The sequence below is a fragment of the Octodon degus genome, unplaced genomic scaffold (genome assembly GCF_000260255.1).
Source record: "Octodon degus isolate 3935 unplaced genomic scaffold, OctDeg1.0 scaffold00011, whole genome shotgun sequence".
Classification (NCBI taxonomy): domain Eukaryota; kingdom Metazoa; phylum Chordata; class Mammalia; order Rodentia; family Octodontidae; genus Octodon; species Octodon degus.
The window spans coordinates 12366787-12390637 of record NW_004524587.1 but is presented as its reverse complement, the minus strand read 5'-3'; the positions used below and the strand labels follow the sequence as shown (position 1 = coordinate 12390637).

General features: G+C 37.5%; 1 protein-coding gene across 7 annotated transcripts in view; it reads left to right on the top strand.

Moving 5' to 3' along the window:
- Nfat5 (nuclear factor of activated T cells 5) overlaps positions 1-23851 on the top strand; it is a 149435-nt gene that overhangs the window by 87189 nt on the left and 38395 nt on the right. For all 7 annotated transcript variants that reach the window (XM_023709187.1, XM_023709186.1, XM_023709188.1 and 4 more), the window contains 4 exons: positions 802-992; positions 3239-3411; positions 19298-19432; positions 19547-19599. In XM_023709187.1, the coding sequence (XP_023564955.1) occupies positions 802-992; positions 3239-3411; positions 19298-19432; positions 19547-19599 (552 nt within the window). The remainder of the gene's footprint in view (positions 1-801; positions 993-3238; positions 3412-19297; positions 19433-19546; positions 19600-23851) is intronic.

Below are 23851 nucleotides of genomic sequence, written 5' to 3'. Positions count from 1 at the left end.
TATATGTATGTATTTAGTATGGGGTCTCACTAAGTAGATCAGGCTCATAGTGATTTTCCTGCTTTCATCTTCCCAAGTGCTGGGATTACAGGCATGTGCCACTGCATCCAGTCTCACTTGTCATTTCAGTGCCTCCTGGGACGTGCCAGGGATTGATCCCCGGTCGCTGCACTCTGCCTGAGTAGGCATTTTAGTCCACCGAGCTATCTGGCTGACCCTCATACAACATATTTTAAATGAGAATTTATTATCTCACATTGAAAGTTTTCTTAAAATATTACTACACAAGCAAGGCATGTTGGTGCATGTCTTAGCACTTGGAAGGCTGAGGCATGAGGATCCTTGCAAAGTTCAAAGCGAGCCTGAGGCTACATAGTGAGTTGAGGCCAGTCCAGACTACATACAAGACACCCCCTACCACCATCAAAGAAAATTACTACAGAATTAAAACCAGGTTTTTTGCCAGGCATAGTGGCACATGTTTTTAATCCCAGGGAGGCTAAGGAGAAGGACCACTGTGAGTTCAAGGTCAGCCTGGGCTACATAAGCAAGTTCAAGACCAGCCTGCACTACATACCCAGACCCTGTCTCAAAACAAAAAAACAAACAACAACAACAAAACCCTCAAGAAACTTAGACAACTCTCCATTATAAAAATGCCTTATCTCTATTTTTAGTGAGGATCTAAATTATTTCTTTAATTCAGTTACAAATATAGTGTTTTGTTTTAAATATTTGATGTTGCAGTTGATTTCTTTGAAATGGTAATTAGTGTTTCTGCTGTATGTTACCTGGTTCCAGCTGGAAGGCCATAATGAGCCAGTAGTGTTACAGGTGTTTGTGGGCAATGACTCTGGTCGAGTGAAACCACATGGATTTTATCAGGCCTGTAGAGTAACTGGACGAAATACCACTCCCTGCAAAGAAGTAGACATTGAAGGCACTACTGTTATAGAAGTTGGCCTTGATCCTAGCAACAACATGACACTGGCGTAAGTACTTTGTAAGAATTTTTCATTGTAGGTTACACTTTTGTCATAACCAGGAAAAATTTCAGTTCTCAAGGTAAAAGAGAAAATTTTGAATGTTTCATTAAATATTTAAAAATATTACAAATGAGGATCGGGGAGATAGCTCAGTAGAATAAGAGCTTGCCTGGCAAGCTCAAGTCCTGAGTTCAGCCCCTGGTACCGCAAAATAAAATAAATAAATAAATAAATGAAATAAAGATACTACAAATGAAAAAATTAATTACTATGAAATAAACAGTGTGTGGGGCTGGGGAGATGGCTCAGTGGAATAAGCGCTTCCCTGGCAAGCGCAAGGGCCTGAGTTCAATCCCTGGTTCCGCAAAAAAAAAAAAGAAAAGAAATAAACAGTGTATTAAATTTAATTCTTTTGCCCTGTGTTAAAGGAATGTGATAGACAGCAGGAAAAATTTAACTAGGTGGGTCTTTAAAAAATTACTGAAGTTCATAATATTCCATTGTAAATTTTTTGTTTTTTAATGATTTACTTTTCTAATTCTACTTTGTTAATGTTTGCATTAGAAACTATTTTAGGGCTGGGGATGTAGCTTAGTGACATAATTGTCTGTCTGACAAGCTCAAGGTCCCAAGTTTGATAGCTGGTAACCAAAAAAAAAAAGAAACTTTTAATGGATACTGCAAGTTATCTTGTCTCATGTATCTGTGAAAAGTATATTACTGGTCTTATTTATCTGATTTTATTGTTTTTCTATATTAAAAAAAATTACATCCTGTTGAAGTGTGGTGGTACACACCTGTAATCCCACCCACCACTCTGGAGGCTGAGGCAGGAGGATTGCCTCAAGTATAAGACGATGCTGGGTTACATAGTTCCAGCCTGGCTTACCACATAGCAAGACCTTGTCTGAAAAAATAAAACAGAATTACATCTTGAGACTATGTAGTTTTGGTCTTTAACACTTTTTTACAGGTTTAAAAGTACTTAAAGTGTTAATGATTTAATTTTTTTAAGTTATTTTTTCCTTAAGCCTTTTGTAAAGGATGCTAATTTTAATCCTAAAATTGATCATGATAGCAGCAAATATATTGATATAAGAGATCTGATTTTTTGGTCTTTAGTTCCCCTTTGCAAGTCATTTTGAATAGGCTGGCAAAGAGGCTAATTGGAAAGGAGAAATTTTGAGAAATATTAGGTAAGGACTTACTGTTTTGACTTGTAACTTTTATAAATTATAAAAATGTATATAGTAAAGGAGGAAAGGAAGACTTACTTATAAGGGCTGGGGAGGTAGCTCAGTAGAATAAGTACTTGCCTGGCAAGTGCAGGGTCCTGAGTTCAACTCCTGGTACCGCAAAAAAAAAAAAAAAAGAGAGAGTTACTTATAATAAAAATATTTCACACACCTATAATATTTAAATGATGGAACTAAACAAAAAAAGGGATATAGATGAATGACCAGCTTGTATCTGTGTATTCTAAATTGTTAGGATCAATATACAGCTACACTCTCTTAATTCAAGGAATAGAGGCATTTGTTCTAATAGTGTTTGTAAATAGGATATCATGTCTGCATCTTGTACAACAAATAACCACTAGGAAGGCAGTATGCAATGTGTTAATTATTGGAACTGTCCTACCAGTTCGATCTGAAACTGTCTCATTACTATTTCTCAAAATTATGGAAAAAAATTTAAATAAATAAATAAAAATATTAAGGAGTGGGCATCTCAGTTTTATTTTTATTTTCTAGGTTTTTGAGAAAGGGTCTTACTATGTAGTTTAGGCTGGCCTTGAACTTACTGTGTAGCCAAGGCTGGCCTCAAACATCTAGTGAGCCTCCTGCCTCAGTCTCCAAATGCTGGGACTGTAGTCATGCACCACCTCTCTGGGCTTATACCTCACTTTTATTTTATTTTTTAAACTCTTTTTTTTTTACATATTTTTTAAAATTTATTTTATTTATTTGTGTGTGTGTGTGTGTGTGTGTGGCCAGCTCAGCCCACCTGGGGACGGGGCTGGCTGGCATGTAGTGCTGGGGGATTGAACCACGGTCCCTGTGCTCTGCCAAGCCTGCTCTAAGTAGGTGCTTTAGACTACTGAGCCATCCCACCAGCCCTTATACCTCATTTTTAAGGGATGTGTTTAGCAAGTACGATTAAAAAAAAAAAAAAAAACCTTTTGATTAAGACTGTTGAAATAGTTGTATAACAACATGTTAATTGCTATTTTTTTTTTTTTTCTGTGTTAGGGTGGACTGTGTAGGGATATTAAAGTTGAGGAATGCTGATGTTGAAGCCAGAATAGGAATTGCTGGTTCCAAGAAGAAAAGCACTCGAGCCAGACTGGTTTTTCGAGTTAACATCACAAGGAAAGATGGCTCCACTTTGACCTTGCAAACACCCTCTTCTCCAATTTTGTGTAGTAAGTAAGAAAATATGTAGGTATTAAGTATATGGAGACTCTTTGCCACTTGTTAATCTTCTCAGATATCTCTTATAGATTTTCATACAGTCAGGCTTATGACCAGAAAAATTTGAAAATATGTTAAAAGCCATAGTTAGGAACTGGAAACCATGGTATGCACCTTTGGTCTCAGCAAGGTAGAAGACTGAGTGAGGCAGAGGGTCACTGGTGCCCAGGAGTTTATAGCCAGCTTAAGCAATATAGCAAGACCCTATCTTTTGGACTTAAAAAAAGGTGTACTCATATTTTCTGAGCTAAACTAAAGGTAGGTAATTGAAATAAAATTTAAAATGTATGTAGCATTTCATAGTTTCCTGTTATCATGTACTGATTTTAAAAGTAATTTAAATGGTTCCCAAAAGTAAAGTCCAAAGCTAACATACTTTCCAAGTAACTGCACTGTGGTAAATTGATATGGTCCTAACTGTGCTTTGTGTTAGAATGTAAAAGTAGAGTAAGCAGATCTTTGTAAATAATAGCATGCCAGAAGTTCTAATTATAAATTACAGTGTTACACTATACTGTTAGAAAGTGAAAAAGTTTTTTATCACTTCCCATGGCATAGAAAAGTTTATATTTAAGTCCAATCACATTGTTACAAGTTTCTCACTATAATTGTAGTTTCTCAGGGGCTAGCAGGATAGCTCAGCCAACTAAGTGCCTACTTTGGTAAGCTCAGGGACCAGGGTTTGTTTGATCTCTGGTCCTGCATGCTGCGTTGGCCCCACTCCTGGCTGAGCCTATGAGAGTCCGGGCATGGTGGTACATGCCTGTAATCCCAGCTCTGGGAAGGCTGAAAATAGGAGGATCACTACAAGTCCGAGCTGCACAGTGAGACCCTGTACCAGCTACATAAAATGGTGGGGGGGGAATATATATATATATATGTATATATGTATGTATGTATGTGTGTATATATATATATACATATATATGTGTAGTTTCTTTCTAATAAGTATTGTTTTACAAATAATACATGGGGAAATTGTTATATTGTTTAAAGAAACATTATTTGGCATTGGTTTTTTAGAATTTACATTTGAGGGGCTGGGGAGATGGCTCAGTAGAATAAGCGCTTCCCTGGCAAGCGCAAGGGCCTGAGTTCAATCCCTGGTTCCGCCCCCAAAAAATAGAATTTACATTTGATTTCCAAAGAGAATTACTATTCCATTCAGTTGCATTTTCCTATTGGGTTGCTATGAATCTTTCAAGCATGCTGTCCCTTGGATAAATGCTTTATTGCTTAATTGTTCCCTAGTTTTGTCAGATTTTTTATCCTTTGGGAGCCATATTTTCATTCATATCAGGAATTATTATACCTCAGCTTAATAAGCATCCTAATTTTAAGAGTACTAGAAATAATCTTCCTGCTCTCAGGGGAACTCAGTGGAATTTCTCTATTTTTCATTATTATGTAATTTTACTTTTATATTGGTATTTCCTTGTAGTGCTTTCTATGTAATAGGTACTTAGAAACAGGCTATTTTTTTAAAGTTTATAGATTCTATGGTCATTCTGTCATGTTCGGGTAGGAACAGACTGAAAAATCTATATGTGGTTTATGGAGTTACAGAGCTTTTTTTCTTTTTTTGAGACAGGGTCTCACTATGCAGTTCAGGCTTGCCTTGGAGCTCACTCTAGCTTAGAGTTATAAAGCTTTTTTAGTTGGGGTATCTAGTTTCTAAATTTGTTATGATTTCATGACATGACCTTGCTTATTATTAGGATGGAGTTTAGAATTTAGTGAAGTGTAATCTAATACTTTGAGCATGATCATAGCTGCTCTCTGGAGAACAGAACCAGGTGGTACTTGCTGGTTCAGATCATGAAGCTTTAGCAGGGACTGGAAAATAGTTGCCAACTTGGTTTGCCTATTCCTTTATTAGTTCATTTGTTCATGTCTTCTTTTTTTGTTTTCTCTTAGTTGACAAAGTATGAGTATACTCAGCTAAAGGTGGTAGAAAATATAAAAGAGGTAGAACACGTGATATCCTAAAAATTTTTCACTTGTAATTATCATTGCTAATTATCATCATTAATGGTAATATGTGTCAACATTACAAATGCGTATTTCTCCCTGAAAAGCTGTTTTTGCAATACATGTGGTAACCATAAAAGCAGCAGTATATACAGTGAAAGATACATGGGGCTAGTAATAATAGCTACCATGTTTGAAATCTAGCTGTATGCTTGACATTTTGTTAAGTACTCTACATAAATGCTGTATCATTTAACTCTTACTGTTTCTATACCTGGGTTCCATTCTACAGATGGTGAAACTGAGATGTAAGAGAGATCAAGACTACATAAGGGATGAATAGCAGAGTCAGGATTCAAACAAAACCTCTGCTTTTAGTCACTAGGCTGTACGTAGCTTAAAATGAGACATTGAAATGAAGTTTGAACAGTCTACTTCATCCTAGCTGTTGCTTCTGGATGGTTAAAACTATGGTTAACAGTGAGAAATTATTTAGAGAACTGTTTCCTTTATGTAGGAGATTTCTGTTCTGTAATTTACACTTCTAAGACTTTTTAGAAAGAAGGTTTTCATTTTATACTAGGAAATTTTATTAAATATGTTTTTCCCATTTTCTTTTATAGAAGCCATTTATAATGGAGTTTTAGGACTTGCATTTTAATTCCTTTAATTGACTATTTGGCACTTATCTTACCATCTCTTAGAGGAACTGGATTAGATAAACATTGGCAACACCTTCTTTTAAAAAAAAGGAATTGCAAAATAACTAGAAAAGAACAGTTTGAATATTTTCAACACAGAGAAATGATTCAGGAAATAGAAATATCTCATTACCCTAATTTAATCACTGCTGTATATTGTATATGTATATATCCGATTATTATTGCACTGTATTCTATAAATATGTACACAGGTTTTGAGTCAATAAAATGTTTATTTAAATTAAAACTGTCATTGCATGATATTTAAAAAATAAAAAGAGTTGTCAGAAGATATTTGACTAGGGCCAGGGAGATAGCTCAGCAAAGGCCTAAGTTCAATCCTCGGTTCTGCAAAAAGAAAAGATATTTGACTGCTTGATTAAGATGGTATCACAGTAAGGGCTGAGGTCTAGGAACCTGAGGAGCTGTACCTGGTTATCTGTTTACTCAGTGTGACAATGAGACATTTGAAAAAGAAACATAAAAGAGAAAAGGAGGTGGGAGAGAAGAAAAGATTATGTTCACAGAGATGGTCCTTATACTTTAGAAAAAGAGAAAGTGTTGAATAATTATTTGCAAATATTGTTTTCAAGTTTCTTTTTAGTGTTGTCGTAGAATTTCATATGAAATATTCTTTTCCTTAAAGCATTGTATAACTACCTTAAAATAATTTCTATAATATTAATTAAACTTAATCATCAGGCAAGAAACTGAGCTTCTTTCCACATATATAGTTTTTTGTTCAGAGGATGAAACTCAGGCCCTTGCACTTGCCAGGCAGGGGCTTATGCTGCTGAGCTATCTCCCCAGCCCTCTATTAATTGATTAATGATATGATTTCTTTTAAAATTCATTGTTGTATGTATAAAAGTTAATTTTGTTTTATGCTCATAGCTTTTCAGGAAATATTCTGGTCATTGATCTGTAGATTGGTTGATTAAATGGCAACAAAATGAAAGATACTAAGTTTTTAAAACTACTTATAATTGTTTTTGCTTAGGAGTTAGACTAGGGGCTGAGGAGATAGCTCAGTAGAATAAGCGCTTGCCTGGCAATGCAAGGGCCTGAGTTCAATCCCCAGTACCACCAAAAAAAAAAAAAAAAAAAAAAAATTAGACTAAGGGCCAGCCAAATAGCTCAGTGGATTAAAGCACCTGCTTAGGCAGATGCAGGGGCTGGGGGTTCGATCCCCAGGCCAGCTGTGGCACCCCCACACCTTCAACCCCCACCCCCCACACGCTGAGACTGAGACTAATCCCAGCTCTTGGGAGGCTGAACATAGGTGGATCACTATGAGTACAATCTACGCAGTGAGACCCTGTACACCTTGTCCTAAATATAAAAAATTAAAAAATTAAAAAGAGATTAGATTAGAAAAAGGTATTACTTTTAGTTTTACTTCTTATAGTAGCATTTTTATATTCCCCAGTAGATGTTATTCCACCTTAGTTATTATTGCACTGATAGTGCTGCCCACAAAAACAGTTCTCCATTAACCTTTTTGCTTCAGATTACAACTATTTGTTGTTTTTAAAGGGGGAGTTTTATGTATCTTATAGTTTGTAAAAATTTCAGCATGGCAGGGGGGAAACAGTTCATGGCAACGGAAGACAGCAAAAGCAACAGGAGAGAGAAAAGTAACTGTTTTTAATAGACTAGAAAGTATTCATTTCAGCTGCTCTCTAATGGAAGAAAGTTTAAATTTTGTTTATTCAAGAAGGGTCATGGCAGATGAAATGGATGTTGGTTTTTTTTGTATATGTGTGTGATATGGGAGGTTGAACCATGATTTCTACAATGAACCTAGCTCGTTTATTTTTTATTTTGCAATAAGTTCTCACTAAGTTGCCCAGGTTGAGTTCAAATTTGTGTTCCTTCTGCCTCAGCCTCCCAGAGTACTGGGATAACAGGCATATGCTGACATGTCCAGTTTTGTCCATTGTTTTGAGCTGGTATCTACTACTAAATATAAAGAGGAATATTTTATTTTATTTGTCTTTTTAGACAGAGTCTTACTATGCAGTTCAGGGTGGCCTTGAGCACACTTTGTAGGACAGATTTTTTTTTTTAATTTTTATTTATTTGTGTGTGTGTGTGTGTGTGTGTGTGGCCAGCTCAGCCCACCAGGGGGCAGGGCTGGCTGGCATGTGGTGCTGGGGGATTGAACCGCGGTCCCTGTGCTTTGCTAAACTTGTTCTAAGTAGGTGCTTTAGACCACTGAGCCATCTTACCAGCCCCGACAGATTGGTTTTGATCTTGCAATGATCCTCTTACCTCAGCCTTCTGAGTGCTGGGATTACAGGCATTGTGCCACCATGTCCAACCTTGAGTTTCTTTTTTAGGATTTATACAAATTTTGGTTTCCAAGGGCGGTGAGATAGCTCAGCTGAGTAAGTGCCTGCTTAGGCAAGTGCAGGGACTGGGGTTTGATCCCTGGCACTACATACCACACCAGCCCTATCCCCAGGTGTGCTAAGCCAGAGACCGAGTTTGGGCATGGTGGTGCATGCCTATAATCCCAGAGCTGGGGAGGCTGAAAACAGAAGGATCACTACGAAGTCTGAGCTGAGCAGTGAGGCTCTGTACCAAATACTTTATATGTATATATTTTAGGGAAGAGTCTACAGGGTGTTCAGAGTCTCACTACTAGATCAGACTTGTAGTGATCTGCCTCTTTACAGCCTCCCAAGAGCTGAGATTACAGGCACGTGCCACCATACCCAGTCTCAGTTGCTGTCTCAGCATGCCCCAGGGGTGGGGTCAGCATGGCCGGTCTGGGGATTGCACCCCTGACCCCTGTGCCTGCTTGCAGGCACTTTAATCCACTGAGCTATTTGGCTGCCCCCAAATACATTTTTAAAAAAACCAAAGGGTTTTTGTTTTAAAGATTGCTGTATGTATCTCCCTTTTAAAGCATTTTTTTCAGAAAATAAAGAAACTAAGTTCCTTGTTTCTTTTTTTTTGTGGTAGTGTTATAATGAAAACAACTAAGTGACATGACTAATAGGACATAACTTAGTTACCTTCGTACTACACAACCTCTTCTTATGAAGTGCACTTTGAAGTAACAGTACCAGCTTGTTGGGGCTGGTGAGATGGCTCAGTGGTCTAAAGGACCTACTTAGAACAAGCTAAGCTAAGCAAAACACAGGGACCGCGGTTCAATCCCCCAGCACCACATGCCAGCCAGCCCTGCTCCCTGGTGGGCTGAGCTGGCCACACACTCACAAAATAAATAAATATTAAAAAAACAAACAACAATACCAGCTTGTTGAATTGTCCAGCGTGACGGGTGATCATTATACATTTGTGTGTGCTGTAGTTTTTTTAAAAAAATAATTCTGAGAAATAAATAGCAATGAGACAGTTTTGAAACCAATTACTAGCACAGTTTCAATAATTAATACATTGTACATTGTTAACTTTAGTGGTTATTCATTAAGTTCCTAGTTTCAACTTGATTGTTTTGTGTTTTTCTTCAGTTGACCTTTTTTTTTGGTGGAACTGGGGATTGAACTCAGGCCCTTGTGCTTGCCAGGCAAATGCTTATTCTACTGAACTATCTCCCCGGCCCCCAGTTGACCTATTTTTAAAAGCAAAATATATCCTAAAAACTTTTCTATTTGTGGAATCAGCAACTTTTGCAGACAAATTGTTCATATGAGCTTATGTTCCTCCATTGTAACAGTTGATCTTATCAGAGACTGCTACATTTAGCTCACAGAAACAATGTGTGTTCTTAATAGTGCTTCATTTTACATTTGGTCATTCAGTCAATATAAATCCACTGGCTCTCGATTCTAGAGAAAAATGGAAAAGGTATGACTCTTAATCAAAATCTCCAAAGGAGTATTAGAGGTGTTTTTTTTGGTAACACTTCATAGTTTTGTTTTTATTTTTAGACTAGTTCTTGGTATGTGATGTTGAGCTGATTTTTCAGATTCATAACTGAATAGCTGTGGTTACAGGTGCAGACTACCATATTCATTCAGTTTCATAGTTAATTTACTGGATTAACATTGTGCTAAGCTCTGGAATGGGAGAAATGATAGTATAAGAAGTTTATAAGTTGGGGGAGTATATTATAAAATATTCTTTATGTTCATATACTAAATATGTATATAAAATTATAGCCAAGCATGGTAGTGCACACCTGTAACGTCAGCACTTTAAGTGGTATTAAAAGTATATAAAGATGCTATATATTTGCAGTAGGTATGGGAATAGGGTATAGTGGAAACAGAAGAAAATCTGATTGGGACTGGAGATGATAAACCTTAGGTTATGATTTAAAAACAATTGGAAATAGATCGGCAAAATGGAATTTAGAACGTTGTTCCTGAAAGAAAGGCCTTTGTATCAGTGAACTTGAAAGAGTGTGATTCTTTTGGCAGAATAAAAGTTGATAAGATTAAAACAGACTGGGGATATAGCTCAGCGGCACAGTGTCTGCTTGGCAAGCGTGAGGTTACAAGTTCAGTTCCCGGTACCCTACCTACCGGGGGTGGGGTACCCCCCAAGAAAAGATTGGACTAAAACTCTTTACCACATCTTCCGCAAGAATGAAGACCATTCTCAGCAATCAGACTGTCGACATTCAAGAAAATGTCAATATCACCCTAAAGGGTCACACAGTTGTTGTAAAGGGCTCCAGAGAAAAGCTAAAGATGGACTTCAGCCATATCAAATGTAGAACCCAGTCTCCTTGGAAAGAAAAAGAAGAGGCTCCATGTTGACAGATGGTGGAGAAACAGGAACTGGCTACCTTTTGCATGATCCAAGGGTGTTACGCTGGGCTTCCATTACAAGATGAGGTCTGTGTATCCTCACTTCCCTATCAGCATCATCATTCAGGAGAATGGGTTTCTTGTTCTTGGGTGAAAAATACATATATGAGGTTCAGATGGGGGAAAGTGTTGCTTGCTCAGTAACTCAAGCCAAGAAAGATGAACTAATCCTTAAAGGAAATGACACTGAGCTTGTTTCAAATTCAGCTGCTTTGGTTCAGCAAACCACGCCAGTCAAAAATAAGAATATCAAAAAATTTTGGATGGTATCTTTGTTTCTGAAAAGTTCAGCAGCCAGATGATTAAGATCCAAGAGTTATCCAGCCACAAAAATAGGCTTTTGAATTATAAAGCCAATCTGTGATATTTTCATGAGACAATGAAAGATCTTTATTGAAAAAAAATGGAACAAAAATTATGCACATGATTGAAGTTAGACCATGAGACAAGTTCTCTTTTGAGTAAAAACTATTGAGTAAAGCTTTGAATTTTCATCCTGATCCCATTAGGAATCTAGAAGTTTGACTTAAGGTTCGAGGGACTGAGGGATGTGGAGGAAGAGAAAGAATAACCCTAAATAATAGTGGAACAAAGGACTGAAAAATCTTTTTATTTAAACAATTACTGTAAAAAATATATTTGTTCCCTTGTGAGTTTTTGGTTTGTTTTATTCTCATGATGCTACCTTTTTTTTTTTTTTTTTTTTTTGCATGTTTGCATACTTGAATAAAATGAGAGATGGAAAGGTTGGAATTGGAATGTGAGTTAGAGGAAAATGGGAGATGAGAGGAAAATGGAAAAGGGATAAGAGGGTGATAGACATTAGAGGAAAGAGAGGAAAGTGATGCTTTATGTTCCGTTCAATGGGAAAAAATGATAAGCAGTCATGCTGTGCTTTGTTTGGTTAAAAAAAAAATCTGCTTTGAATTGTTGGAGTAACAGTGGCTGTTAGATCCTTTGTCTTTTTGTTTGTTTTTAAGGGAATAGAAAATCATTCCTTTTTATATTCTTGACATATGTAAGCAATGACATACAATTCTCCAGATAGTATAGGCATACGTGTTTTTAGGTTTTAATATATAAGTTTATACTATTTTGTTAAATGAAGGATAGCTGGGCTGGTGAGATGGCTCAGTGGTCTAAAGCACCTTCTTAGAACAAGCTTAGCAAAGCACAGGGACCGTGGTTCAATCCCCCAGCACCACATGCCAGCCAGCCCCGCCCCCTGGTGGGCTGAGCTGGCCACACACACACATACACACACACACACACACACACACACACACACACACACACACAAATAAATAAAATTTAAAAAAAAGAATAGCTGATACCAGGCTTGGTGGTGCACACCTGTAATCCCAGCACTGGGGAAGCTGAAAACAAGAGGATCACTATAGGTCTGAGCTGCATAGTGAGACCCTGTACCAAATACATTAAAAAAGAAAAAGAATAGCCATTTGTAAATGGTTAATTTCTAAAGTTCTGAAAACATTGATTTTGACAACGTTAGCCTGCAGTGATTTTGGAATGGGGAGTAAACTTTTAAAGGTCTTTATTCTACTAAAAGTCCAGCCACCCAAAAATAGTTTGTCATTTCAACATTATTTACAAAAATGAAAGCTAGAAATAATTTAGGTGTTTCTCAGCTGAGGAGTGGATTAAGAAAACTATGGCATGACAAGCAACAGAACCCTATTCAACAATTAAAGCAAGTGCTGATGTGTTACAACAAAGATGGTTCTTGAGACTGTCCTTAAGTCAAAAAAGCCAGTCACAAATGACCACATATTTGCATAATTCCATTTGCATGCAGTATCAAGAATAGCTAAATCTATAACATCATGTGATTCAGCAACCATTGTTGAATTCATATTACTTTTGTTTAATGGAATGTTACATCGTTTCTAATGCTTTTTTAAAAAATTAAAAAAAAAAGATATAACAAGATCCAAATGGAATTCCCCAGCATGAAAAATAACATGTCTGATATGAAAACGTATGCTAATTAAACTTCCTCTTAGGATGAAGAGACCTAAAAGGACTGTGGGTCCTATTCTCCTTGACTGTGAGCTATGAACTGGACAGTTGTAAATTTTAGTTTTTCTCTATTGTAGATTTTATTTCATAATGCTTATTAAATTAAGCTCACATTGAACAATTAAGCTCACATTGAACAATTTTGTAATTCTCTTATTTCTGCCTATCTCAAGACTTTGGGAAAAGGATAATATCATTAAGGAAACTGTCCCTTTCAGAATTTCACATGCAGCTATTACTTCCTTGATGTGATAGAAGTTTTTACCATAAAACTTTCTGCTAAATATTTAATTTTCATAGACTTTTTTTTTTTTTTTTTGTACCAGGAGTCACACTCAGGACTTTGCAGTTGCCAAGCATGCGCTGTGCCACTGAGCTAAATCTCTAGCCCAGACTAACTTATTTGACAGGTTGAAATACTTGCTTATTATGGCTTGTGTTTAGGTGCCCCCCCCCCCCAAGCTTCATGTAAGTCATGAGGTGGACTTTTGGAGTTTGAGATTAACTCATGATCCACTGGGATCATGGGTGTGAGTGCTGCTGGGATTATAGGTGCAAGTACTATACCCAGCCTGGGGCGGATAGCTTAAATGCAACATAAGAGAGACAAACTCACTCTCTGTTGCCATTGTTGCTGCCATTCCTTTTACTCTGTTGCTCTTTGCCGCCACCACAAATGGCTGCTCTCTGCCATATGCCACTCTGCCTTGGAACCAGTTGAGTATAGACTGAAACCTTGTCAGGTATGTGTCCCAGTGACGAGAGAAGAGTAACTGAGACATTGTTTACATATTTTTTTAGTATCCAGGTATTCATTAAAACTTCTCAGCTTTATATTTTAAACCACTATCTGAAAAACATCTAAAAGCACTAGAAAGGTGGCGGGTTTTTATGTGTATACTATAATTTTCAAGCAGTACAATCACTTTCCAAGAGTTATCTTACATGGTAGTGCATGTGCAAGGTTCTGGATTCAATCCAGCCGGGATTGGGGGAAGGAAGGAGTCCGCTTACAAATTGAAAACAGAAATAAAACAGTTAATGCTTTAAATAATCCTAACTGTAGTTCTGTTCTGTATGGAGTCTGTGCTCTTAGATAACTGTCTTAGTTACTTGTTGTTGGGACAAAGTACCTGACACCCATACATTAGAGGAGGAAAGCGTTGTTTGGGCTCATTGTTTGTAGAAGTTTCATTCTGTAGTTACCTGGCTTCACGGTATGGCAGCATGACACACAGATGAGTGTTGCTCATGGCATGCCAGAGAGTGAAGGGAGAAGGAGGGGATATCCTTTAGGCCATGCTGCCCGTGACCCACCTTCTGTGTGGGCTTTACCTCCCAGTATCATATTTAGCTATAAATTGTCCATGAACTAATCTCCTGATGAGTATCATGTTACTGTGATCCAGTCATCATCTATGAGCACACAAGGCTTTGGAAGGACTTCTACATCCTGAGACATAAACCATAACAGTAACCATTAGACATTTGGTGTAGGACTTGAACTCAGGACCTTGTGTTTTCTAGGCAGATGCTTGTGTCACTGAGCTATATACCCCTGGTTCCCCATTAAACTTTTTAAGTACAGAGGACATTTTTTGAAAGATCAGAAGTTACCCTGGGCATGGTGGTATGTACCTATAATTTCAGCACTTGGGAGGCCAAGGCAAGAGGATTAACAGAGTTTGAGGCCAAACTAGGCTATATAGTGAATTCAGGGTCAGTCTGAACTGCATAGTGAGACTATCTCTACAGAAACAAGATTAGAAGTTAAAAGTTGACCTTGCTTCAGCAGGACATGTACTAAAATCAAAAGTTAAAAGTTAAATTGCTGGGGCTGGGGAGATGGCTCAATGGAATAAACACTTCCCTGGCAAGCGCAAGGGCCTGAGTTCAATCCCTGGTTCTGCAAAAAAAAAAAAAGTTAAATTGTCTTGAACAGTAACAGACCAGGTGTTTTTTTCTATAATGTAAATATGGATAATGTAATGTAGACTTTCAGTACCTCATTTAGCCATCTTATCCCTTCCATACATAAAAAGGGAAAAGGAGATGAAGGGGGGGAAGTTGGCTGGGTATGGTGGCTCATGCCTGTAATCCCAGCATTCGGGAGGTTGAGGCAGGAGGATTGTTGCAAATTTGAAACCAGCCTAAGCTACAAAGTATGTGAACTGCATAGGGAGACCCTGTCTCAAAAAAGACAGAAACATCCAATTCCAGGTCCCCCCCCCCCCCCGCAAAAAAGAAAAAGACAGAAACAACCCAAAAACCCCTACCTATTTCTGTCTGTTGCTGTTTTAAACAGGATCTGGATATATATTTCAGGCTGGCCTTGAACTTTCTTTTTTTTTTTTTCCCCTTGAACTTTCAGTGATCTGCCTGCCTTAGTTTCCTAAGTGCTGAGATTACCAGCATGGGATACCACACTGCTGAGCTGAAAAAAGTTTTAGTAGTCATCAGTAAGGTGGGATTTCCACACAGTATTTGGAAAATGGAGGGAAAAGTTATGTATTTCGTTTTTTTAATGCAGTATATTAATATAATTTTTCATCTTTAATTGTCAGTTTACAACTGACAGCCTTTCACATTCCATTCATATATTAACCCTGTGCGTTCTAGACAGTACATACATATATACATTCAGTTTCATGTAACAGAGATAGGATACTTGTTTGTATAGTAAGTAAAGGCAGAATGATGCTTCATTATGTTTACATTGGTATTAACAGCCAAAACGGAGAGAGAAATCAATAAAGGAAGAGTGGTTTACAACAGAGGTGGTAGAACTATGGTGGCTCTTAATGCTTTTGCTTGGGTGTGGCATATCACATCAGTTCACATTTCACTTTTTTTTGGCTGTCTGGTGCGACATGTGCCAGGGACGGAACCATGGTCCCAGTGCTTGCCTAAGCAGGCGCTTTAGACCGCTGAACTATTCGCCAGCCTTTGGTTCACATTTAATAAGCCACGTGGCTAAGCTTGACATCCTTTCTCTAAGAAGGGGTCAGGGGAAAGAGGGGCAGTGATAACACAGCTTTCCATGTTAGCTTTTTTATAAAGATAAAATTCACTATTAAATATGTAAACAAGGATTTTCTCAGTTTATGGAAGAATCTTAGTAATTTAGACATTGATGAGTTAGGTAGGGGTTTGTTAAAACAAGTAGTATAGGCCTTGACATAAAGTGCTTACATGTTCATGATGGGACCGTATGTGTTCATATATCTCACTGCTAGATAGCTTGAACCACTGCTGGTACATACATGACTATTCCCATTGTATGGCTATTTATTAATTTTATTAGTAAAAAGACCAATAAAACTGAGCTGTGTATGGTATGCGTGCCTGTAGTCCAAGCATTTGGGAGGCCAAGAGACAAAGGGATCATGAGTTCAAGGCCAGCCTGGGCTAGAGTGAGTTCAAGAATAGCTTGGGGGGAGTGGGGGGAGATGGCTCAGTGGAATAAGCGCTTCCCTGGCAAGCATACCCTGGTTCTGCCAATGAAAGAAAAAAAAAGAATAGCTTGAATGGGTCAGCCAGATAACTCAGCAGATTAAAGCACCTGCTTTGGCAGACGCAGGGGTCAGAGGTTCGATCTCAACCTGCCATGTGGGCCTCACCCCTGGGGTTTGCTGAAAGGCAATTGAGACTGGGCGTGGTGGTGTGCGCCTGTAATCCCAGGGCTTGGGAAACTGAAAACAGGAGAATCACTACAAGTCTAATCTGTGTAGTGAGACACTGTAGACCCTGCAGGCCCTGTACTAAATACCAAAAAAAAAAAAAAAAAGCTAAAACTACACAGTGAGATATCACCACCACTTCCCATCCCTAAACGAATAAATAGATAAATACATAAATAAATTTTAAAAAATAAATGGTTAGATCTGTTTGTACCACCAGTGGGTCAAGCTAACAGGAATGTGTTAACCATAGGGGAACAAGACCTTTAAGGAGTGCTTAAAATACATCATTGTACATTAGAATCCCAGAGAGTGGTCTTTTGGAAATTAGTCCTGTAGATATTGGTAAGGAAGAATGTTTCTGGTGTCAGATATTTTCAGAAAACTGTATACTGTTCTTACCTCTTAGATATTTCTGTATAGAGCATAAAATGCTTATAGACTTATTTTTGTTTAGCTTTTCTTTTTCTATTTCATTCTGTTTTGTTTTGTTTAGCTTTTCTTAACCCAGTACTTTCTACTTGATTTTGGAATCTGTTTTCTTATGTAATACCTCTTAAATTTTCTTTTCTTTTTTTTATTTTTAAGAGCAAAATATATTTATTAGGGGAAAGAAAGCTCCTGTCCGAGAGAGTACAGGAGGGGGGCTTTGGGCAGGTGGTCTCCCTGATATATTAATCTTTTTTTACTCATTTTAATGAGAAAAAGATAAAATAGCAGTGAAACAGTTTCAAAACAGATTAGTAGGATGGTTACAATAATTAATACATTGCATATTGTTGTCTTTGAATACCTATTAAATTTTCTTAAGGAAATCCTGGCAATTAATAGACTAATTACAGTTTCCCATTATTTCTTGCTCCTTAATACTTATCTTTGTGAATTTTAGTAGTAGTTAATCCTTCCAGTTGAAAAACAAATGCATCTTAGGTTTTACCATCAAAGTTTCTGGTTCATAGAAACTACCTGGTAGAACAAATTATTTTGGAGATTTGTTTCAATTTTAGGTGTCCTTTTGTTATGGGGTTATGTGTCTAGATTCTTAAAGATATTAGTACCATCACCTCCCAGTCATTACCTCAGGAACCTTGTAATGGTATAGCATAGCTGACATTTTAAAGATTAGGACTGTGGGACAAGCCCGTTTTTTAAAATGTAATTAAAAAAATACAAAGATAAGGGCTGGGGATGTAATGCAGCAGTAGAGCACTTGCCCAGCATATACAAGTCCCTGGATTTGATCCCTGTGACCACCAAAGCTTTTTTAAAAATTAGTAAGATAAAATAAGACCAAATTCATTTTTTTCAAACTTTTACCACTTATGGCCCAAGCATATAGCTCAGTGGCATAAGTACCTGCCTGACAAGCTCAAGGTCCTGAGTTTGATCCCTGATACAAACAAAACAAAACAAAACACACCTTTTACCACTTACATAAGGACAAAGGTGGCATTTAACCATATCTATATCTATAAAGTTTTTTTTTATTTTATTGAATAACAAATGGCAGTGAGGCAGTTTCAAAACCAATTAATAGGGCAGTTTCAATAATTAACACATTGCATATTGTTGTCTTTATAGTGGTTATTCATAGTACAAGATGCAAACATGATATCCTGTCCAAGTGCTATTAGTACAAATCTTTCTTCTCATTGAATTAAGAGAAAGTAGATGTATATCTATACTAATTATTTTGTATATATAGATACAAAATGGTCCTTCATTTGTATCCCCCTTTTTTGTTTACTTTTGTCAGAGTATTCTATTGCCATTTAAATATTGTAGGTACGTGAATTCAGCAAAATAATCCAATATAGTCCAGTAGTCCATAAAAGTAGTGCGTTAGCTGTAGGACTGGCAATGTCAGAAGTTGTTGACTTAAGCCTTTTACAGCTCAGCATATTAATATGGCTTTACTTTTTATACCTTTTTATACTTTTCTATTGGATGGTTAAGACCAAGATAAAGCAAGACCTGTATAACAAGAAAAGTAATTTTTGTATTTGACAAGGTTAGTCAAATCCCCTCAGGATTTACCCTGAAATCTTGTACCACAGTTTGTAGATCCTTTGTCAGTGTCAGCCATGTGGATGAGTCACGGCCATTGCCTGACCAATTTGCTGTCTGTGAAAGCCTGAGAGAATGTGTTCTCTCCATCTGACTCTCCTTAGGTACATTCTGTATCATCGATCACTTTCTTCTATAGCCCCATAATCTCCTTGATCAGAAAATTTGGGACATGAGTTACAGGATATAACAGTACGGGTTCTCCTATGTCCTGAGTCCTCACTGACCTTGAAAGGTTAGGGCCAAAATGTTGGCTGTCCTTGCAGCCCTTCTTTTTCTCTAATTTTTGATCTGCAAACTTAAGTTGTTAACCCTCCAGAAGAGAAGCTTAATGATATTATTACCCTATAACATAGGCAGTTGAGCTTAACCTCAGTATCTGTCTGAATGTCAAACATCTTAGACATAACATTAATGTGGACTTTTCTGATTTTCTTTTCTACCCTCTGTTAGGATAAAAGTTAAACTGCCAAATAATTTAAATTCAGGGTCAGTATGACAACTCACAGACCTGGATATATAAACAGAAGTTAATCTTAGGTAAGAAATAAGTGTTGATTCTTTTTATGAAATGCTTGTGTATACCCACAGCTCAGCCAGCAGGAGTACCAGAGATCTTAAAGAAAAGCTTACATAGTTGTTCAGTGAAAGGAGAGGAAGAAGTGTTTTTAATCGGCAAGAACTTTCTTAAAGGAACTAAAGTTATTTTCCAAGAAAATGTTTCTGGTAAGTAGGCATCTTAATAGTATAAAGATTATTTATGTTTCACTTTTTTTATAAAGATATGCACAGAGTAAAACAGTTCAAAAAATTTAGTAAGTCTCTTTTTATTTCAATCAGATGAAAACTCTTGGAAATCAGAAGCTGAAATCGACATGGAATTATTTCATCAGGTAGAATTTTAACCCTTTTCATAATTGATTGTTTACTCATGAGTAATTCAGTTTTATTCTGAAAATTTTTTAATAAATAGATTACACATTATTATATGGATTCATGTGAATCAGTTAAACATTCTTTTTTTTGAGTTCCTTTAAATGAAAGTGAATTATTCCTTTGATGCTATGTGTGACTAATTTTCTGTTTTCAAAAGTTAAGAGTGGTAGCAAAAGTTGCTATATCTATTTCTTAATTTTGTTGTTGTTGTTGTTGTTGTTATTGTTTTTTAAAGGGAGTACAGGGCCGGCCAAATAGCTCAGCGGATTAAAGTGCTTGCTTAGACAGATGCAGGGGTCAGGAGTTCCATACCAGGCCTGCCATGCGGGTCCCGCCCCTGAGGCACACTGAGACAATTGAGACTGGGCGTGGTGGCACATGCCTGTAATCCCAGCACTTGGGAGGCTGTAAGCACGATGATCACTGTGAGATTGATTTACGCAGTGAGACCCTGTAGACCCTGTCCTAAAATACAAAAATAAAAAAAAAAATTTAAAAAGGGAGTACAAAATAGTGTTAAAACAAAAAATTACAGATGATACAGAATTTCAGATAACAAAGAAAAGTTACTTTTTCTTTTTTCATTTATGTATTTGGTACAGGGTCTCACTACAGAGCTTGGACTTGTAGTGATTTTAGCCTCCCAGCGCTGGGATTACAGGCACGTGCACCATACCCGGACTCAGTTGCCAGCTCAGCACACCTCAGGGACCGGGCTGGCACCGGTGTGGCATGCATGACCAGGGATCAAACCCTAGTCCCTGCACTTGCCAAAGCACTCACTTAGTCCACTGAGCTATTTTTCCAGCTCACTATTTCTAATAAAACACTTTTCTTTCTGCTTTTTTGAGGGGAGGGTACTGGGATTTTCCCCATCCTGGGTATGGTAGTGCATTCCTATAATTGCAGCTACTCTAGAAGTTAAGGCAGGAGGATCTCAAGGTTATGACCAACCTGAGCAACTTAATGAGACTCTATCTCTGTGTAAAAAAGTAAAAAGGACTAAGGATGTAGCTCAGCACTTCCTGGGTTCAAATGCAATTATCACAAAAGATACAACAGAATCTCTTTGTAGGACTCTGCCATAAATTGTTTTTCCACATAACAAGGAAAGACAACTACAAAACAAGGATAATGACCTGACTCAATATGTATTATGTAGAACAAAAGGTTTAAACCCATAGAAATTGAGACTAATGAGAAAAAATGCTAAATTTATGATCAAGTAGAAAGACACATACAGCAGAATAGTATTTACAGGTATAGATGAAGTGGAGATGAGGTCAAGCTATTCTGTTCAAAATAAATCCTAAAATTTAGCATATGAAGCTGATACAAATAGAAAATAGCACTTGAAACAGGCAGCATGATTAAAAATGTTAGAATTGGAGAAAATATAGCCAGTTTCTCCAGAATGTTCATAATTTCTTTGGTTTTTTATTCTCTGTGTAATAAACACAATAAAATTGTTAAATGTTTTGCATCCAATATATTGCCAAACTCAAGGCCATGGCCATGGTCAAAACTGCCCTCATATCAGCCACAGATTCAGAGGTCTCCAGGCCATCATCCCACTTAAGTAACGGGCTCCAAATCTATGTTTTCCTACAATCTCCTCATACTTACTAAAATTCACAGAACTCTAGGACGTGCTGTATTTATAATTACAGTTGTATTAACAGTATAAGCTAGGTGAAGAGGTAGGGCAAGATATGAGAGAGTCCTAAAGGCCAAAAAATTATCCTCTAAGATGTATTGCCTTGTCTCAAAACAGCATTGTGTGACCAAATGCAGAGTTGCTGAGGCTCATACCCACTTTTGCTGTCCAGAGGTTTTATTTAGATTTGATTACAAGCTGTCTATGCAACTGATTTCTACTCTCCAGTTCCACCAGAGGTCAGAACTGATACAGCTCATGTGTTACAAATGATATTGCTAGTCAGGCATAGTGGCACAGGTCTGTAATTCCACTATGTGGGAGGCCAAGGCAGGAAGATTGTCTTCAGTTTTTTTGAGGCGAACCTGAACTACATAGCAAGACCATGTTTTAAAAAAAAAAAAAAAAAGTTCCCCTCCCCTTTGGATTTTTTTTTTAGTGGGGAGCTGGTGTGGCATGTGGAGCTGGGGATCAAGCCAAGGTCCCCCACGCCTGACTGGGTTTGCCCCAGCAGGTGCTTAAACAACTGAGCTAACCCTCAAGCCCCCAAAAGTTTTAATAAATTACATTGTTAGCTTGTGCAGTGATCAAAACCTTAAAGATACCCAATCAGATGAGAACTAAAGACTCCCGTACACCAGCAATATCTTCCTATAAAGGCATCCTGAAGGTCAGTGACTGTGGTACGTAGCTCTTCTGTGATGCTCCCAATACCATTCACTTAACAGATATTCACAAGGGGCCAGAGTTTTAGCTCAGCAACATAAGTTTCTACCTGGCAAGTGCAGGGTCCTGACTTTGATCACCGGTACAAAAAATAAATAAAAAGATAAACTTGTCAGCTTATTTTATTCCCTTTGGAAAAAGACTGACCTAAAGCCTGTTTGCTTTTTCTGAGGATATACAACCTAATTTCAACCAGGTTTATATATTAAAGTTTTAATCCTGACTGAAACTCTTGTGTCATGAACTTTTTTTTTTTTTTTTTTTTTGCTTTTTGAGAAATTGATTTGATTAATACGAATTCCTTTGTTTTTCTGTTTTGTTTTATCTTTTGGAGATAGGGGTTTGCTATGTAGTTCAGGCCAGCCTTGAACTTGCAGTGATCCTCCTGCATTAGCCCCCCAAGTTGCTGGGATCTTAGATTTGTACCACCACATCCAGCCAATTCCCTGATTTGAAATGCTATGTTATAATTGCTTTTCCTGTGATATAGATTAATAGATTTTTTTTCAAAGTTTTATTGATAAACAGCAATGAGACAGTTTCAAATCAAATTGTAAGTACAGTTTCAACAAATAATACACTGCATATATTCTTAGTGGTTAATTGCTGTACAGATTAATAGATTTTTTAAAAGAGACTAATTCTAGAGATGGACTTCACAAATTAATATAAAATTGCCAGGTATGCTGGTATGTGGCAATAATCCTGGCACTCAGGAGGCTGAGGCAGAAGGATTGCCATGAGTTTGAGGCCAACCTGGGCTACATAGCAAGACCTTATCTAAAAAATAAAATAAAATATTAATATAAAGATAGCCCCAAATTTTATTTTAGCTTGTTGTGTTTTTTTGGTGTTTTTTGTTTTTGTTTTTGTTTTTTTGCAGTACTAGAGATTGAACTAAGGACCCTGCACTTGCCAGACAGGTGCTTATTCTACTGAGCTATCTCCCCAGCCCTTTAAAATCTGTCCTCTCTGCATTATTTATTTATTTATTTATTTATTTATGGCAGAACCGGGGATTCAACTTTATATTAACAAGTCATTATTTTGTTTGTTTTGGAACTTGGGGTTTAACCGAGGGAATCAGTACTGAGATCCTAGGAACTGATCCTACAGATCATATTAAAGGGGAAAAAACAAAATAAATGTTGAAGAAAAAAAATGTTGGCGAGAAACAGTTAGGAAGCTGGGGATATAATTGAGTAAAGCACCTCCCTAGCATATACAGGGTCTTAGGCTTAATTCTCAGAATGGATGCATAAATGGATAGATGTGAGTAGAAGGAAGGAGGAAAGAGAAAGAAAAAGAAGAAAAATGGGATGAAACTTAAGACGTGGTCAGTGAAGAAATGTCAGGCAGGGGGCCTGCCAGTTAGCTCAATTCTTTAAGCGCCTGCTCATGCAAATACAGTCAGGCACAGGATACTGCGGTTTGACCTCCACCTGCCTTACCAGACCAGCCCTTAAGGCAGGCTGAGTCAAAAAAAAAAAAAAAATTTTCCATATCAAGAAATGTCAGGCAGGCTGGCAAGATAGCTCAGTGGTCTAAAGCACCTGCTTAGGCAAGCATGCAGGGACCTTGGTTTGATCCCCAGCACCACATGCCATGTCAGCCCCACCCCCAGGGTGGGCTGAGCTGACCATTAATTAAAAAAAAGAAATGTCAGGCAATAGCCAGGTGGTGGTGCACACTTACAAGCCCAGAAATCTGGGATCACTACTTTGAATCCTGTCTGAGGAACGTGGTGAAATCCTATTTTAAAAATTAGAGGCCCATGGGCTGGAGAGATGGCTCAGTGGTCTAAAGCACCTACTTGGAACAAGCTA